This window comes from Crocodylus porosus, unplaced genomic scaffold, assembly GCF_001723895.1.
Source record: "Crocodylus porosus isolate Cpor-Errol unplaced genomic scaffold, CroPor_comp1, whole genome shotgun sequence".
Taxonomy (NCBI): domain Eukaryota; kingdom Metazoa; phylum Chordata; order Crocodylia; family Crocodylidae; genus Crocodylus; species Crocodylus porosus.
The window spans coordinates 45126998-45145935 of NW_017728886.1; the positions used below are offsets into that span (position 1 = coordinate 45126998).

Consider the following 18938-nt stretch of genomic DNA (forward strand, 5'->3'; position numbering starts at 1 on the left):
TCGGATAATACATTTATAAAGGCACGTGTAACTAAACCTGCCAGAGGCATAATGGAGGGGGGCTGCTTTCTCAAATGCAGACAATTCACAAAACAGGCAAGTTAATCCAGATCTGATTTGTCTCGGATCCATCTGTCAGAACCCTGGGCTACCTCCCTCGTTCAATGCCATAGATACCCGGTGTGTCCTCCCCACCCCCCTCCCTCCCTTTCTTTCCTGCCTATGCTCAGTGCAAAACTATCATGCATCCGGGGGTGGCGAGTCAGTGGGCTCCACTCTGTGGGCTGGGAAAGGGCGTCCACTCGCAGGAAATTAATTCTTTGGTGGAAAAAAGTAATTTAAAAAATCCCTGTGTTGAGATCAGTTACTCAGGTCTCGCCGCTCTCCACAGTGACACTGAAAGCTTGACTTCTTTTTGCCAGTGGGTCCATACCGAATCGCGGGAGGGAAGTTGCTATAAAAGAGGTTACTTAAAAAAAAAATGAAATGCATTCCTAGGCATGTTTTTTCTGCTTAGATTTTCCTCTGCATAGATATTAGGTAATGAATCCCTCTGGATCCCCCGGACCAAATTAATTTTTAGTTTTGCTTTTAACAGTCTACTGAGATCGTTTCAGGGGGGAAAAAAAGCAGCAAACATACACACGCAGATGGAAAAGGTAAATAAATACAGAAAGCTCCTTGCAATCTATCGCAGATAATGAGGATTGTCTGGAGAAAACGTAAAGCCCGGCTATTTTCTTCCCTTGTATATTAAATAAACCTCGAGAACTGCATTTTCCTTTTCGCTGTGTTTACTACATCCCCATTCAATGGTAGCTAAATGCATCCCTAAAGGTAGAATAAATAATTGCGCGGATCTCAACAAGGGAAATGTGTAGGCATTTGAAGCGTACTAAAAATAAACGGAGGCGAAGCCGATTGAGAAGAGGACATCGCGATAATTTGCTGCAATTAAAGCGTCTGCTTTCACTCGCCAAGGAAGAGGAGATTTTTTCAAACGCGGCTGAGGTGACATCCTAATTGTGATTTTTAATAGAAGTCTGATTCTCTCTCCCTCTCTCTTTTCAAGAGAGAAGTTAATTTAAGCAGCTCAAATATTGATGAACTAGCTGCAACTCGAGCAGAGGAAGGTAGTCGACTGCGGAGCCGCTTTTGGTTTGAGGGCAGACTGGCTGGGACCGCAGGAGAAATTGCCTTGAAAAGAGCCTCGAGTTTGCGCGGGGGCTTCCAGGCCGGGCGCTCCGGCGCGGGGAGCGGGAGCGCGGCTCCTCCGGGGGGCGAGCGGGGCGGTGCGTGAGACAGCGCGGGGGAGGGGGGCGAGCGGGAGGAGAGCTCAGCAGGCGCTTTGACAGAGGGCTTGAAAAATTGCCCTGGATTTTTTTCCCCTTCCACTTCTTTCTCTTTTGGAGGATTGCCTCCGCCACCCCCACCGCAGAAATGCTTCTAAAAAGAGGAGGAGGGGCTGGGTAGGGACAGACACCCACATTGTCTCGTGTGTCACCCAAGTGGCGCTGTAGAGGGGGCACACGTGGGACACCGCGCCTGGGGGGCTTGGAAAGGAGCATCTCGGGGACAGGCTTTGTGCGCGGGATAAGTGTGGCTGGGGGGTGGGTGTTTTTTGTTGTTTTTTTTTTTGAGGGAGGGGGGTAAAGAGGCATCTCCCTGCCCCTAGCCAAGCCAACAGGGCCGATCCCATACACAGAGCCTCCCGCTGCTCCCAGGGCACCTTGAGCCAGGCAGCCGCCTGCGTGCATCCAGCACCCCCTGCCCCACTTGCAGAACTTAGCCCTTGTCCTAGCGCAATGGCAACGCGGATTTGTACCATTAAACAAAATACACCGAAGCCTGCTGCAGAGCAACACACTGAATTAATCTGCCGGTAAGGTTTTAATTACAGCCAAGGCTTCGCTACAAATCTGTACAAGAGACAGTGGCTGGCTCTCTGTGGATCTTTCCCTTCTGCCTTCGATTAGCTTGACCCGCGCTGCAGCGCAGGGAGCTGCGTGTGTGATCCATCTGCAGGCTTGGGGGGTTGAGGTTTTTTTCTCTCTCCCCTCCTCGCCACTTCCTTCACACTAGCGGGATGGAAAGCCATCGACGCCTGCCTGTCTGTTATAATGCTAGTGGGTTGAAATCCAGAGGAGGCTCCGCTCCGCTGGACTGGGAGCACTGAACTCCGCAGCGTCTCCTTAAAATAGCTTGCGGAGGTGACCTCTTCTGCGGGATCCTCTGCTTCCCACTCGGTTGCTATTAAGGAGATGGCAAGATGACATCCTGGCAGAAGAGACCAGGCAGTGGGTCTTGGGGTAAATAGGCTCGGGAGACCGGGGGGAGGAAGGGGGGGAGGGAAAATGTGATCAGCACATGCCGGGCAAGAGATCCTGTTTTAGCCTCTCTCTGCTCCCTGGAAATCAGGCAGCTGCCAAGGGGTGAATCCGTCAGATGGTTTTTGGCTTGTTTGTTGCCGAGCCGTCACCTCCGGGCAGGGAAAGGCTGGAGAACAGTGTCCCAGCCCAGGGAGAGGTGCGGGCGGGCGGGCAGGGCGGGCTCCGGGCGGGGGCAGCCCTCGGGCGCGCCCGGCAGCCGCCTGCGGTGCCTCCGGCTAAGTCAAAGTTGCCCTAAGCGAGGGCATCACCCGGCCAGGCAGGCAGAGCGGTGGGCTGCCAGTCCGCACGGGCTCTGACATATGTCCCCCTCCCAGGTTAGCCCCGCGAGCTAGATGCCTTCTGCGGAGGGGGGGAGGTCTTTTGGTCATCGCTTTTTTCTACCTTATAAATAAATCCCTACACTGTCCTCAGCACTCTTTTTCCTGTCACCAGCCCCATCCGTAAAGGGTTCCTCTTCTTGATGTCATAAAGGGATCTGCCTGCTTTCCCCCCATCCCTCCCACACTATATACGTGACAGTGCTGTGCTCACTGTACGTGTATACGTACAAACACAAACGCGCACACACATTACCTTTAGTGGGGAAAAAGTGTACGAGAGAAAATAATTTCCCAAATAAGTTCCTGCCTGTCCTGATGCTTCGGATGGCTCTTGGGGAGAATTATGCCTCAGCCAACGTTTCTCCCGGTTTTGGATGTGTGGGGGAGTGTGTATTTATTACGGGTGCGTGCCTGCGTGGGTGCGCGCGTGTGTGTGTACACTCAGGTCCAAAATGCGTGGAGAGCTGCTCAGAGCCCTTACGCAAAGTAGGATCTGAAATGAGAATTTAATACCAAACTAGTGCTTACTTTCATCTAATTAAGGACTGGATTTCAACACCCCGAAACAAACATGCACACACACATACACACGCGCCTACACACACACATACACACACACCTTCTCGATTTTTGGTGCCTGCTAAAAACAAAGAACATTTTTTTAACCCATCAGTATATTATCAGCCTAGGGTTGACTGCAAAGGAGAAACAGAGAAATAAAAAAGAGTCTTTTGGTTTTCTCAGCTCTGCTCTTGTGGAATGGATGAATGAAACAGAAGGCAGATAGGAAGCCTCTGGCCACTTGTATTAACGCCGTATTATATCCTAAAAATAGATCCCCGTTTCCTGTTGTTGCTAGTCCCTTCAGACTGGTGTTTGTTGACTTATATAGCCAAAGAAACTTGAGTTTAAGCCACATGGTCAAATATCTTTGACCATTCAATATTATGTATACCAATGAGAGTGCAGATACGGTATAGATTATATATTCTAGAGAATGTACTATATACACATTTATAGGCAGTCACTCACTGTGCACACAAGCACGTACAGAGAGAGGGTTGTAGTTAGTATTTTAGCATTGCAAGCTTTCGTTTAAAGAAATATCAGTAGAGGTCCACGTGGTGTGTAAGTGTACTCCTATGTGCGCGTGTGTGTATAGGGGTAGGGAGGACTGAATCTCGCCCGTTTCTCTTGGATTAATTGTTGTCTAGTTTTGGAGGACGAAATGCCATCCAGAGGGGCATTTGAAAACATGAGCTTGCAAGGCTCGGCCTCGGATCCGCCTGATGCAGTCTGTTTTTCTAATCACTGTGTATCCAGAAGATGCAAGGAAAGCACCTTCGGCCTGCGATTGAACTAGGGTCTGGCTCAGCCTCGAGATGGCCAGGTCGGGATTTGTGGCCGTGAAACGATATGTTCAGGCTTTGGCCCTTCTAGCATCTCTGTTCGGGAGCCCGAATTTGGCTGTCAAAGACATATAGAAAAAGCGAACAGCTGATAACAGAATATTCATGAGTAACTGCTGCTTTTCATCGTGGGGAAGATTTGCTGCAAGATGACTGTAACATGCTGGTCTTATAGTTTCGGCCCAAAGCCTGGACAACCAGTTGGCATCTACTGGGTAAAGTGGAAGTCTCGAGCGCTTTGCTTTCCCTGACCAGATGTACCCCGCTCCCAGCCCGTGCTGCCAACGCCAGAGCCTCTACAAAGGGATCCACAGTCGCCTTTGCCCAGGTCTTCGGTACCAAAGGAGCTTTTTTCCTCCGGCGGATTCATCATTTGCTTCCTGATTTTTATATCTTTTTAATATTTTAAATCCTGAGTGGAAAGAAACGTGCTCCTTCCCACACTATGAGTCTTTGGTGACCATGGAAGTTAACCCAGGGTTATTTCTCTGAACTCAAAGCCTATTTATACAGATCTAATTTCTTTAGAAATAACCTGGTAACTGAAACCAGCTTGGCAACCAACCCGTGCCCTGCTTAACTAATGCTTAATAAAACACGCTGGAGGGAAAATACCCGCACAAGAACAGATAGATAGATAGATAGATAGATAGATAGATAGATAGATAGATATTCTTAACAGGTCTCTGCCACTAATCTCTGTCTCTGAGCAGTTCTTACACTCGAAGATTGTCTTTCTTTCTTTCTCCATACACATACCCTTCCCCAAAAATATCTTAGGCCTTAAATCCTGCCTTTCAGACACGACATATTTCTTTACACCTGCCACCCCTTTCAGTGAAATGCTTCGGCTTCCAATCTCCTCAAAACTGCGCCCCCCCCCTCCTTTGGAATAATCAAAGCCTAGTAGAGGTCCCCTCCTGGGCCAGTCTCGCCCTCCTTTCTCGGCGGGGGAGAGGACACTCTGGAGCATCTGGGGCCGCAGGGACAATAGGCCCAGCTCGGCATAGCCCTGCTCCCGGCTATGAAACCAGAGTTCAGCAGAGGAGAGAAGCAACAACCCCCTCCACCACCTCCTTTGTGTGATATCACCACAGCCCCCTCAGCCTTTTCCACTCCCCAAAGGTGTGGTCCCTTCGACCTGGAGGACAAAATGAAAACAATAAATATTTACAACCAACCTGGCTTCTTTTAGTCAAGAGTCATTAACATCAGCCAATCAACAAGAGAAAGCGCCAGCTCCACACTGATAGATTTGCCTAATTAAATTGGGGAAATTACTAGTATAAGACTTGATGTAGTTAACTGTCCTATAGAAAATGGCAATCCTTCACTTGAAAATTGCTTCGGGGAGCATTAGGCATATACATGCATGTGTGCGTGAACACACACACATATAATAAGTACGTGTCATAATTAACAAATAAATAAAAGAGGACGCATGTGTAGAGAATTGTTCAAGAGATGTGTAGTTATTCAGGGGAAATATACATATTGATCAAAGGATGGATAGATAGATAAATGTTAGGTATAGACATAGAAGCATACATATATATCGACATATATATAAATAAATATATTTCTCTCTCTATATGTGTAGATAAATATTTCTGCCTCTCTGTAGATAAATATTTATGTATATATGTGTGTGTGCCTATCTCCTTGAATAGTTACACACATAACATTTCTCGATATATAGCAAGAGATACATTACGTGCCATGATATGTATGTGTATCTATACATATGTATCTTCATATAGATAGAGGTATCTAGAAGTGTATGTATGCATGTATGTATCCCTTGAACAACTGTCTATACAGGGACGCTTTGTTAATTTTATATACTTACATACCCTGACTTCTTTATTCTGAAGGTGGTCATGCTGGATTGTGCCCATACATAAGTGCGTGTATGTATAGATAGATAGATAGATAGATAGATCGATCAAATGAATTCTAAAAGGCACTTCAGGTGGCCATAGAGGCACATACCGCCCAGGCCCGCCCGTCTCTATCCCTCCTAACTGCAGCGACCTGCCGCGCGGACACACACCGCGCTCTTGAACGCAGCCGCCACGCGGGAGCCCGCGCTGTGCCCAGCCGGGCAGCAGTCCCTGTCCTCTCCCCTCCCCGCTCCCTGAGCCGGTGTCTCTCGCTCTCTCCAGCGCGGCCTCCAGCTTCTCCTTGAAACCCGCGGGCGCTGCCGCCGGGCGCTGCGGGCACCTTCCCGGGCCCCCCGCAGAGCGGAGCACACATGTGCACCTGCCCGGCAGCGCCAGCGCCCAGCTCGGGGCGGGGGGAGCTGCCAAGGGCGCTGTCCCCGTGCGGGACGTCCCCTGCCCCCGGCAGAGCGGGCCCCGTGCCTTCCCCCCTCTCCGGTGTTACCAGGAGCGGGTTTGTTCAGGGCCGGTGTGTAAACGCCTGGCTCGGGTTACCCTTTGGCGTGCTCTCGGCAGCTGCATTCAGAGTCACTGAACCGACTCCAGCGCCTCGAGAAGTTAACCAGTTAACCGGGGAGGGACTGGATCCCTGCTCCCCCGGAGAACAAAAAAAAGACAGTCCCTGTCCAGTGCCCCCAAGCAGGGGACCGCAAGTGCCCAGGGGCTGCGAAGCGGCGTCTCCGAGCGCCCCGCAAAGCCTGCGACCCCGTCCTGTGCGGGGGCCGCTTCCCCAGCCCGCGGCAGGACGCCGAGGCGCCCCGGCAGAGCCCAAAAGCTCGCAGCTTCCTCCGGGGATGGCTCTCGCCTTGCTCCTACCTGCATCCTCCCGGCCGGGCTCTGGAGCTGTGGCTTCCCCCCACCACCTTAGTCGGACGCAAGGAGCTTTAAACAAGGGGACGGGGAAGGAAAGGATAGATCCACAACGGTGCTGGTTCAAACCGAAATGTCTTTCCTCCAGTCCATCTTTGAACGAGAAGTGGTAATACCACCTGGATGCTCAGATATAAATCCCCTTGCAAATAATAAATGGATTAATAATAACAAGGTATGAAGTTCTTTTTATAGAAAAAAGGAGAGAATTGAAACTAAATGCGGCAGTTAGACAACCATTTTGATAAGAGGATAATTGAGGCGACACTGGTGTATAATTAGAGGATAATTTATGCTATATCCACTTTTATTCCACCTCCCAAAATAAACCCAGTCCATAATCATTACAGGCAAATTGTTCTGAATTTTATAGCAGCAATTTGAACAAAGTACTGCAGTTAATCATGGGAGATTTTTGTGTATTCCTGATTAGAAGTCTAATTGCCTCCTTCCAGAAAGTAAAAATAACTGTAAAACGACTCTATTTTTATCATTAACAATGTTGACAATAAAATAAAATCAACTGGAATTGTAATCTAAAGACAAATTTAGGACGAAGGCACTTTTACTTGGGTAGTTTATATTGTAATCAAGATTTGCCAAACCACTAACCGCATGTGTCATTTGCATATATTTGAAAGCATTACAGTAGCTTCTGTTTTCAATAGGAAAAAATGCATTACTGTCAGATCTCCAAGGATTCGCTCTCTGTAGAGGCTCCTGCCCTTTCTAAAATATAGAAAATATTGTCTTTTTTTTCAGCAAGGAGACAGGCTGGCACCGTTTTCTGGGGGGGGGGGGTTTCACTTTCAGAATCCCTTTCAACCTATGTGTATTTACTGCGTGCTTGGAAATGCAGTAAAGGGGAAACTCTGAGGTGTGAGGCACACGGATCCACTAAAGCACACCTTCAGTAGATGGGCTGCTGCACTTGGGTGGATTGGATGCATTGGCTTCAAATGCACATGACACAGGCACAAATGCCCCAGCCTTCCAGAAAGTGACAGCGTGCAAAAAATAAAAATGCATCCTTTTTTTTTTTGTGCCTCATCTATGGTTGGGAAGAGGCTCATTGTGAGGATGCTTTGGGTTTGCAAGAGGGTGCTGCTGTCTGGTGAGGAGGCTTTCGAGAGCAGAGCTGTGCTGCAGCACCAGGCGCGCGCGCACAAGACACACACACGCGTACACACGCACACACACACACACGCACACACACACACACACACACACGCGGGCAGGGCGCGCGCGGCTCTCGCTGGGATTCGAGTTGCCGAAGGTGGGCTAAGCTCGAGCTCGCACAGACGCCAGTAGAAGCTCCGGGGTGGTGACGTCAGGGGTTGACTGACCAATGGGGAGGCGCTGCCCTTTGGAGACAAACCATTCGACTTGTGGCGTCTCTGCCTCAAGTCTAAAAGCAGAAGCTCAACTTTACCAGAATCCACCTTAAAATCTCTGCCTTAAACTCCGCCAGCCAAAAAAACAAGTTGGGAATGAAGGGGAAGAGGAGAGAAAACCCCCCTCAGGAATAGTCCCCCCCACACACCCCTCCCCTTCTCCCCTCCCTCAGTGAACAAGGCCCCTCTCACTAGTGCTCTGGAAAAAAAAAAGAGAGAGAGAAAGAAAGAAAGAAAGAAAGAAAGAAAAAAAAAAGGAGCCACCTCACTAATTCCCCGTGCAGGATAATAGGCTCTAAGGTGGCTGGTGAGAGAGGGAGCGAGAGGGGGGTGAGCCTGAGGGAGCCGCTCTCTCACTCCCAAACTTTGATGATGACCATGACTACGATGGCTGACGGGTTGGAAGCGCAGGACTCCTCCAAATCTGCCTTCATGGAGTTTGGGCAGCAGCAGCAGCAGCAGCAGCCGCCGCCGCCGCCGCCGCCGCCGCCCCACTCCCAGCAGAGCTCGCCGGCCATGGCAGGCGCGCACTACCCGCTGCACTGCCTGCACTCGGCGGCCGGCTCGCACCCGCACCACCAGCACCACCACCACGGCTCGCCCTACTCCGGCGGCGCCAACTCCTACAACCACCGCTCGCTGGCCGCCTACCCCTACATGAGCCACTCGCAGCACAGCCCTTACCTCCAGTCCTACCACAACAGCAGCGCGGCCAGCCAGACGCGGGCGGACGACGCAGGTGAGAGCGGCCGCTTTCTTATCGCTTTCAGCTTCTCCCTCCTGCAGCCCGCGCCGGCTCCAGGGCCCGGCTCGCCGCCGCCCGCCCGCACCAGCCCGCCGGGACGGATCCAGCGCTCCGGGCTCCCCGCCGCCCTGCATGCCTGCGTGTGTGTGTGTTTGCAGGGACACGCATGTATTTGCGGGGAGATCCAGACATGCCCGTGCTCGCGCGCCGCATTTCCCCTCGCCTCCCAGCCGCGATCTCTGCCCGCGGAGCCCGGGGCCGCGGAGGAGGGAAGGAGGGAGGGAGGGAGGGAGGGGGGTTAGTTGCTTGCAGTGCCCGTGACGGCGGGCCTGCAGCCCGGACACCCAGCGCCCGGCCCGGCCCGGCCCGGCCCGCAGCGATCTGCCTCCGCGGCTCTGGCCGGGGCCGGGGACCATTTCGGGGGCGCTTCAAGGCAGCTTAGGGAGTGTGGCCGGGGCTCCTTTGTTTCCCGGCGCAGGGCGAGAACTACTATTAACACCTGCGGAGTGAAAGTTGCAAGATGAGTTTGCTGTGCCATTCTCCCCCCCACCCCCCTTCCCTCCAGCTAGCAGCTCGTTCTTTAATATATTCGCCTGAGATTAATAAATAAATAAATAAATACACCAATAAATAAAGCACTGTTAAAAGTATCTACCTAGGAATTCACTGACCACTAAACTGGCGACGTGAAGTCAATTAGCCGTGTAAAAAACAAAACAACCCCCTCCCTCGATGGCCAAAGAAGCCCTGCATTAAAGCAAATGCTAGATAGATAGCTAGATAGCTAGACAGACAGACAGACAGATAGATAGATAGATATTTCAATGGCCATGGAATGAGCAAGCCCTCCGTGAAAGCAAATGCTATACAGATAGGTATGTATTTTGCAAGCCAAATAAATCATCCAGAATCTAGAGACAGCTTCTTCTTTTTTTCCGTGGGGAAATAGGTACGTTTCTACTCGGAGTCAGTCTTGTCTGATGCCTTGTAGCCTTGCGGATGTGTGTGCCAGCACTGGAGTACTGGGATCGAGCCGGCATTGTTGCATGCTGCAGTTAAGAGAGAGAGCGGAGGGTGCCTGGCAGACAAAATGCCCACGTTCAGAAGCTGCCGAGTGCGTGAGGCGTACCCTGCCCTGGTGCTATTTCAAGTGTGTTGTTTGCTTGCAGATCAGCAAAAAACAACAGTGATCGAGAATGGGGAAATCAGATTCAATGGAAAAGGGAAAAAGATTCGGAAGCCACGAACCATTTATTCGAGCCTACAACTTCAAGCTTTAAATCACCGCTTTCAGCAGACCCAGTACCTGGCACTTCCAGAGAGAGCTGAACTGGCAGCTTCATTAGGACTTACTCAAACACAGGTAAATTACTGGGAACCCCGAGTCACTGAGATCCTGGCCGCAGGGTACCAGGCCAGCCCGAGCCAGAGCTTCACTAGACGTCTCGGCCTGTGTACTTGGCAGTAGAGAAGGGAATACATGCCATGCCGTACGGTACTTAATGCCATCCGATATCTAAGCGAGACAGAGAGTAGGGTCTGCCACTGCAATAATTGCATCTGCGGTTCCCCAGCCCAGTAGCGAACAAACGCTCCCCTCTGGATGACACCACTAACAAAAAAACAAAATAATTACTTCACCAACCTGCTCAATTGTGAAAGCAAAAAAAATAAGGAAACCTTAGGCCTTTAGCTCTCAGAGAAGAGCTGAAATAAAAATCCAGCTGGTAGCAACCTAGAGATAGAGAGAAAGCAAGATCTCATTAGGAAATACCTGTAAAATCAATAGTTAATTCATCCTGGATGACTAACTCAAATGCAGTGTTTACCCTTGGGCAAAATGTACCAAAGGTGATAATAGATCTGAAGATCAAAGCCATCCGTGTACAAAATTATAGCAGGTTAAGCCATAGTTAAGTGTGGTTGGTGTAGTGGTGCTAGCGTGCTAATTTAAGATTGAAAGACACCAGGTATTACAGGCTTCCCGAGCAGAGGTTTGCAGAGGCAGAAACGGTGTCGACTCCTGTGAAGTGTAAGAGTGTGCAGTGCTGACTTCCCCAAAGCCTTGCAGTGTTTTAGCCTGGCAATGGATAGCATTAGCTGATGGGGATGATTTTTAAATCCGGAGCAGACCCGAAACACGGAAACGTATTTGGTCATTATCCCAATGGCATTGGAAAAGATTGCGGGTGCTCACACACACGGAGCTATGGGCCCGATCCTGAACACCCCCCACCGAAGGACGAGTCCTTACTTACCTAAAGACTAACCTGCGAGCTGCAGCCCGTGGTTTGAATCTTTAAGTAAGACCCCTTTTCTGTCACCTTACAGTAATTCGGGACGGACCCGATCCTGCAGCCCGAGTGCAGGGGAAAACTCCGTATCGGAGATTTTGACCCGATTCAAAAGGTACCAGGCTGAAGCCCAGCGTGCTTCCTACGGCCAGGACGTGACCCTCTCTGCAGAGGTCGTGCTTTTCAAATAAAAGCTCAGTCCTCGTCCTAGCCAGCCTCTTCGCCTGCTTGCTGGTGCCTGTTTTCTGATTCACGTTTTTCTTTTGAAGATGCCCTTTGTCTATTGGTTCCTGTCTCCTAGTAGAGGATCATATGATTCCCTCTGTTTGACAACAGTTTGCCCAACTGATCGAATGACCTCCAAAATCCCGAATGAGGGAGAGGATCCGTGGAAAAGTGTAAAGACACGCTTACACACATACACGCGCGCGCGCACGTGTGTGCGCCAGGAGCCTAAACTGCCAGGAGCGCCGGGTCATTGTTTTGGCCTGGGCACGAAAAGAAAGGCTCCCTGTGCAAAGCTGTGCCCGCCCTGCCCGTTATTGCTAATAACCCGTTAGTCCGCACGGTCCCAGCTGCGGGGCAACGCCAACCCTTCCTCCGCGGCAGGGACACCCCTGCTCCACATGTCGATGCCTGGGGGTCCCTGGGCAATGGGTCCAGCCCGCGCGGCCTAATCTCTCCTGCCTTTTGCTTCCAGGTGAAGATCTGGTTTCAGAACAAACGCTCCAAATTCAAGAAGCTGCTAAAGCAGGGCAGCAACCCCCACGAGAGCGACCCTCTGCCGGGCTCCGCCGCCCTGTCCCCGCGCTCGCCAGCCCTCCCTCCAGTCTGGGACGTTTCAGCTTCCACCAAGGGAGTCAATATGCCTCCCAACAGCTACATGCCTGGGTATTCTCACTGGTATTCCTCTCCACATCAAGACACAATGCAGAGACCACAAATGATGTGAATTGTCCAAGAGAAATACTCTGTCCAGAAATAAAGGAAGTAAGAGAGAAAAAAAAGCCCAGTCTCGCCATGGCAAGAGGCTCCCTGCCTTGCCAGCGATGCCAGCTAACAGGCTCTGCATGGACTTGTACGTGTGGCAAGGAGACAGGGTGGCTTTTTTTTAAGTAACCTCAGCGATTGATCTTGAACAGAAAGACACAATTTTCCCTCTGGCGCACATAAGACACTTCTCTTTAGGATATTTTCATTTGGACTTGAAGGCACCAGCCTCTTTCTCTTTGGAGTATACGTCAAAGCAAAACTTTTTACAGACTTTTTTTTCTCCTCCTCTCTTCCCCAGTCCAAGAAGAACCCAAATATACATGGCGACGTTTTTACTTGTTTAATGAGCTAAAGACATTACACGAGGAAAGGGAGGTTATTCGCACGCCTGCATTTGTATTCACCAAATCCAGATTGAAAATAAAGGAAGAAAAAGACAAGGAAAAAAGAATAGGAAAAAAAGAGAACTGTTTGTAAAAGAAAAAAAGCAAACAAACCCTGTAAGATTAGAGCATTAGAACGACGAAGCAAAACCTGCATGCTTTATCAGAATGAAATGGGCAACAACGCAGAAGAAACCACTGTCTCTCCTTGGACCCCCCGCCCCCACCCCACCTCACCTCCAGACCCCCGGAAATGCACAGGGAAAGACCGAGGGAGGACCCACCAAAGCAGCCCACCCTGGCTCTGCAAGGTCTAGTACTTGACTGGTGGCATTCTCATTCACTAAGCTATAGGGACGTTTATATGGAGCACCCTTTCTGTATATATTGTTGAATTTTAGTTGTATATATACTTTGTATGTTTTTGTCTCCTTTCATATATAGAGTAAAAGCCACAAAAAGCCCGTGTGTCTCGTATTTCTCTGCAGATGGAACAGCACATCCTCTCTGTCTCTAGCTAGAGCTATGGCTACAGACACCGGCAGGCACACACACTGATTCCCGCAACATTTTTGACGTGAAAAGCAATAAATGTACCAGCAAGGACTTTTCTTTTCTTTTCTTCTTCTTTTTTAAAGTATAAACCTGAGCCCCCGCACCTGTCTATGCTGCACAGGCAATTGGGGATGTTTCAAATCACCCAGTCGCTTCTTAGCCTGTTTTCAGCATTATACTGCTATCATTTTGACGTTTAAAAAACATGACTGTGTCATTTAACCTGAGGGTTCCCTCAAGGTAAAACTCGGTGCTTTGCATTATTTCCTACACAAGTAGGTTTGGAGAGGAAGGGGGAAAAAGGAGGAGGAGGAGGAGGCGCCCTCCTTTGTTTTTAAATAACAGACAGACAATTAAAGCTGTGTAATGTTTTGCAAAGCCCTGAAAGGTGCCTAGGTATACAATGCACTGTCCAGGGAGAATTATATCCTTACTATATTGTGGAAAGCAGAGAAATAATGAAAATGAAAAGTCCTTTCGTCACACAAGCTGCATGCCCCATACTGCGAGAATTAATGGCTAGAGACCTGGGCATCCTTCAAATTATGAACCTTGAAACCACTGAGCCATTTATCAGAAGTCAATAGAGATACTCAGAGTGCTCCATATAATGACAGCTACATACAGTCGTGCAAAAGGACAGTCACTATAATTAGACACAAAGCAAAGACTACTTACCAATATACCAGCTCCTTTTTTTTTTGAGCAACTTCCACACTCAGTCAGTCTTCAGAATGGTTTAAAACCGATCAGTCTTGTCATTTTCTACCATTCGTATTGTTACATTAGGAAAAATGTTTTCTTTTCTTTTTTTTCCCTTTCCCACTGTGAAACTTTGGGTTCAGAGCTCCCCAGGATCAATTCTGAACAAAGCCTCCAGCTGCAGTGCCATCCAATTTGAAGCAGACATTGGGGACAATTTAAGGTTTTTATCCACAAGAAGGTTTTTTTCCATTCTCTTAAATGCAGCCATAATTAGAGTAATTTTTCATGTAGCCCGCTGATTACAGCGTTTTTACCGTCAAAGATAATTACCTGTAATTTTCTTCCACTTTTAATACTAAAAAGCCATCTTTATTTAGATTCAGGAACAGGAAAGGCGAAACAAAAGAGGAAAATTATTCTGTTATTCATACACAAATTGCAGAGACGTAGGACCTAAAATTGAAAATTAACCAAAATTATAATGCTGAAAAGAATGGAAGAGGCTTTAGAAGTACAGCTGGTAGTGGGGCTCACTGAATTATTCAAATTACGTTGGAGAGAAAGCTACCATACACTTAAACCAAGAGTATTTTTCTCTCTTTTTTTTTTTTGGAAAATCTAGTTTACACATCCCAAGCCTCCGTGTATGCAGGTGAATCGGAAACCCAGGTGAAGCACAGCAAGCAGGCGCGTTGGTAGGGCCGCTCACCCCCAACCCTCCGGGGACCTTCCCCTGCAGATTCCAAAACTGCAGCCGCAATGGCTTAATTGCGCGGGGTAATACTTAACCCTTTCATAGCCGCTGACTGCATCTCCAAGCCCGATCTATAAATACGAGGGACCTGAAGGGCTGGATTCGTGTGTTTGGGATGAGGTGTTTTCGTGCAGGAAGCAGCGGAGGGGGCGACTGCACTGAAAAGCTGCCCCCTCCACACACTATTCTTTTTTGGTTTTGCTTTCCTTGCAATTTCCGCATATTTCAAAGATACATTTTAAATGCCAATTAGTCTGATCCAGAGAGGTGAGGTGACACAAGCAGGCCCTTCTAGGAGGAATATGGTGAGCAAATGAGAGCAAAGACGGTGTCATCTGACATTAAGAAGCTGCCACCAAGGAGACTCTCATGAAACAGCGTCATCTATAGATAGATCAGGAACATGCCTCCCCTCCGCCTAAACCCGGGGCTTCGTGGCATTGTTATTCTGCAGCCCGTTGGGTTCAAATCCAGTATTATTGCGGGGTGGGGTAGGTATTTTTCTTAACACCTCTGGGCGCGTTTAACCCTGGTCCCGCAGTAAGACCGCGAGGGTGCCCCCCTGCCCTGTTGCCCTAGAGCAGCTTTGGAAAGCAAGCCGGGGAGACTGGTGGCAGCTGATGTGCCTGATCCCAAAAGAAGTAAGGCTCCCCTGATCCCAGGTTCTTCCAGTCGCGCGGTAGTAATAAGCAACGCACTGGGCTCGGGCGGAAAGGTCCTCAGTCCCTCCTGCCCCTGGTGGCACCTTCCTGCCCGAGGCACACACGCCAGCAGAGCCCCTCGCTGCACTGAAAGCCCCAGTGAGCTCCTCTGTTCCCCTCAAGGGGACTCGCTTTTCCCAAGCCTGGTTCTGCCAGCCCAGCCAGCAGCCTCCCTCCGGCACAGCTAACCAGAAGCCAAGTCCCCCTGATCGCCTTTGAGAGCCGACGTGCACAGATACCTGCAGCAAAAGAGACTTCCCTGTAGCTCCCGTTACAGATTCCAGAACAACAAGCCCGAATCCTATTGCTTACGTAGAAAACTAAACACTAAACAGGACAGAGGTCGGACTCCCTAAAACAGTGCTCTAGAAATGACAAAAGTAACCCCGAACGTGTGAACAGACAAAGCTGAGCTCTGCGGTGAAGTAGGCAAGAAATAAAAAAACTTACCCCCAAGTGCAAATCTGTTAAGCAATGATCAGGGTCTAGAAATCTATACTGAACAGAAGCAGTGGAGAATATTTTTCTGAGTCTCAGGGCAGAAGCTCTTTCGCTATATTCTTGGTTGAGTGAGCACATCCAGGTGTGAAATTGTTTGCACACCCCAGCACCTCTTATATTGCCAGCAAAATTAGCTGTTATTACTGTCACTGTTTAGTGATGGTTAGCTTGATAAAAAAAAACTGCTGTAATCAAGACCTGGCGCATCTTTGCAAATTACAGATAATTGTAAACGTCCAGATTATGATAATAGCATCCTAATCCAGCCTGCAATATAATTATTACAGAGTGTTACATCTGAAACTGTCCAGTAGGGCTAATTCAGCCATTATTTAGACCCTATTTTTGCACTGCAAATGGGCTGCTGAGTTGAAAATGTACGATTGTAATTTCACGGGGCACTCAATGAGTAATGGTATAGGAAGAGAAAAATACAAAAGTGAAATGTGAACAGTAGCGATCAAATCAAACTCTGAAGGACAAAAGACTGTTTGATTCATAGGGGATAAGAAGAGCGGGAATTAAGAAAATAGCAAATCAGTGGTCTGCAGCGTTACGTGTCCAAATCTCAGATCGTGCGAGCGCGTTGTGTATTCAGGGGCTGATGCTTCTGCTAGCTGATGTCTCAGATCACCCCTCTCGCGGCTCATCCCTTCCCAGGCACTATTTCCCTAGTTACCAAAAAAGGAGGCCCCGCGCTCCCTCCCACACCCTCAGGAACGCAAATTTGCCAGCCAAGTGCTTGCTTTTCTCGCAGGCGCCCGGGCCCTCCGCGCACCGCTGGCGCAGCAGCAGCAATGTTTGCTTCCTCACAATAAATAATCACGGCCTCACAAACACCCGGGCGCAGCCGGCCAGTCCGCAGGTGAGTCTAGGGCCCCTAGGCCTCCGCTCAGTTCCCACGCGCTCCGCGGGAGCCCTCTAGGAAATGAGCGCAGAGCCTCTTAATTGCAATTAATTGAACTAAGGGAGCCTGCCTAAGCCGACTGCCTGCAGCTAGGCAGGGGGATCGCTTGGGCCACTCGCCGGAGGCCCCCCCCCATTAGCCTTTATTGACCTCGAGTGTGAAAGGCGTGAGCCTGCTCCAGCTTTAATGGGTCAGATCATCAGTGGCGCGTGTTCCGTGCCCGGGGCCGGCCCCTGGGAGGACAGCGGTGGCCGCCACCTCCGGCCGCGGGGAGCGGGGAGCCGGGTGGGTGAGTGCGGCCCCGCCGAGCCCCGCGCCCAGGGCTGGCACGGCACGGACCGCCCGGCCCGGCCCGGCCCGGCCGCAGCACGTGGGCGCGCGGCAATGCGCATCCTTTCATGTGCATCTTTGTTCGCGGAAATCGATGAGGAGGGGAGCGCGGGGAAAGGAGCGGATCAATGGCGACCGCCAGCCGGAAGCCTCCCAAGTGCGTTATTATGGCACACATCACAGAGGACAGGTTCTGACTCCGCGGGTCAGTAGGCGAACGGAGGCAGATGAATGGATCCCAGCTCGGGATCTGGCCCTTCTTTGTCTCTGTTGCACCAGGGTGGAACTGCAGGGGTTTTGTTTTTTGTTTGTTTTTTTAAACCACACATCTGAAGGGGTTTTGGAGGGCAGAAATCAGAAAAATGCTCCCCCCCCCCCTTCCGTTCCCGGCTTGCTGAGCCGGGTCTGGTGCCTGGCTACGTCTTTCCCAGCATCGGAGTGAGCTGGAACTTCCCGGCGACCCCGAGGGGTTTGCTGCGGTGAAAGGTCCCCCCCGCGTTTTGTTTGTGTGTTTGTCTGAATAGACATCTCGGTGCAAGACGTGGACCAGGCTCAACCAGGCATCTCTTCCTGGCAGATAGACTCCTGCGCTGATCCTCATAAATCACTTGTAAACTGAGGCCCTGCAGAACAAAGGACAGAAACATTTCATTGCCCTAACGCAGAATCTCCCTTTAAAAAAAAAGAGAGAGAGGAGGCTTAATGCGAAGTCCCCGGTTCCTATCTTCACGGGTCTTGCTTGACCTATAAAACAGGTTATTACATTACTGCAGGCACCGCTCAGATGCCTGGCAGCAAGGAGGGTTGCTTGACTTCCCCCCGCCCTTGACTTTCCCGAAGCAATAGATATACTTTCTGTAATCCAGAACCCAGCAACCTAAAGTCTGTCAGACGCGAAATTGCGTGGTAGAAATATTTAATCAATACCACATGTGCGATGCACGTTTATGATATATTCCTGCCTCGACGCTGCCAGATCTGAAATGTGCAACGTCTGGAGGCCTGAAATGTCTATACAAAGGACTGGGGCAACTCGGGATAATTTATTGGGAAGCTGGAGAGAAGTGAAAGCGAGGAAAAAAAAAAAGTCTGGCTGGGCTTTCTGTGCTGACAGGTTGGGGTGCGTGCGTGCGTGTGGAAGGAAACTCGGGTACCTCTTGCAGGACAAGCCACCCCCATTTGGAGAAAGTGCGGAGGGGGGTTGGAGGGAGGTACCTAGTGGGTACCCGGGACAGGCGAGGACTCTTTGTCTGGCCCAGGGGAGCCCAGCAGAAGCACATCCCTATGGTCGGTGCGTGTCGGGGTGGGGGCAGCTGAGCAAGCTTTTCTTTCTGCCGGCGCTGGGCGGAGAGATCTGGTGTCCAGCTGGCCCGGCTGGGGCTGCGTGTGTGCTGCGCTCAGTCCCCGAGGGCGAGCCCGGCAGCAGGGTGGATCTGTGGGTGGGAGAGCTCCAGGGTGGATGCGCCGCCAGATCAAGGGCAGCAGGGGCTGTGGCTTGCTCTCTGTGCGTGTGTGTGTGTCTAAGGCCCTGCGGCTCAGCCCTGGAGCCGCTCGGCACCCGCAGGAATGCGGCTCCTCTCGGCTCCCCGGGTTGCCCCAGCTCCACATGGAAGTGGCCGCCAGGAAGGGCGGGGGGAGGGGGAAGCAGGAATCCGCCGAGGAGGAACTGAGCGTCAGACAAAGGACAGTTCATGCGATCGCTCCCGGGAGAGGCCGGGATGGAGTGGCACCAGGGCGCGGGGCTGGC

At 50.5% G+C, this 18938-nt stretch overlaps 1 protein-coding gene and 1 long non-coding RNA gene across 4 annotated transcripts in view; one reads left to right on the forward strand and one right to left on the reverse strand.

Annotated features, from left to right (window-relative positions):
• Positions 1–16861, reverse strand: part of LOC109309063 — a 43097-nt gene extending 26236 nt beyond the window's left edge. The window contains exons 1-2 of one of the 3 annotated variants that reach the window (XR_002100774.1): positions 15904–16861; positions 13972–14451 (exon numbers count right to left, since the gene is read on the reverse strand). This is a non-coding gene — a long non-coding RNA (uncharacterized LOC109309063). Of the gene's footprint in view, positions 1–6875; positions 8089–9007; positions 9068–13971; positions 14452–15903 lie in introns of those variants that run through there. The other 2 variants (XR_002100775.1, XR_002100776.1) reach the window with 2 other exon arrangements.
• On the forward strand, positions 8120–13344 carry DLX6 (distal-less homeobox 6). The gene is made up of 3 exons (XM_019533655.1): positions 8120–9062; positions 10238–10431; positions 12063–13344. The coding sequence occupies exons 1-3, from the start codon at positions 8693–8695 to the stop codon at positions 12312–12314; spliced, it is 816 nt and encodes a 271-aa protein (XP_019389200.1). The 5' UTR covers positions 8120–8692; the 3' UTR covers positions 12315–13344.
• Positions 16862–18938: the final 2077 nt, after the last annotated feature.

Coding starts and splice junctions, on each gene's coding strand:
- DLX6 (XM_019533655.1), top strand. CDS start 8,693: ATGATGACCATGACTACGATGGCTGACGGGTTGGAAGCGCAGGACTCC. Junction 9,063..10,237: donor GACGCGGGCGGACGACGCAG/GTGAGAGCGGCC, acceptor GTTTGCTTGCAG/ATCAGCAAAAAACAACAGTG. Junction 10,432..12,062: donor TAGGACTTACTCAAACACAG/GTAAATTACTGG, acceptor TTTTGCTTCCAG/GTGAAGATCTGGTTTCAGAA.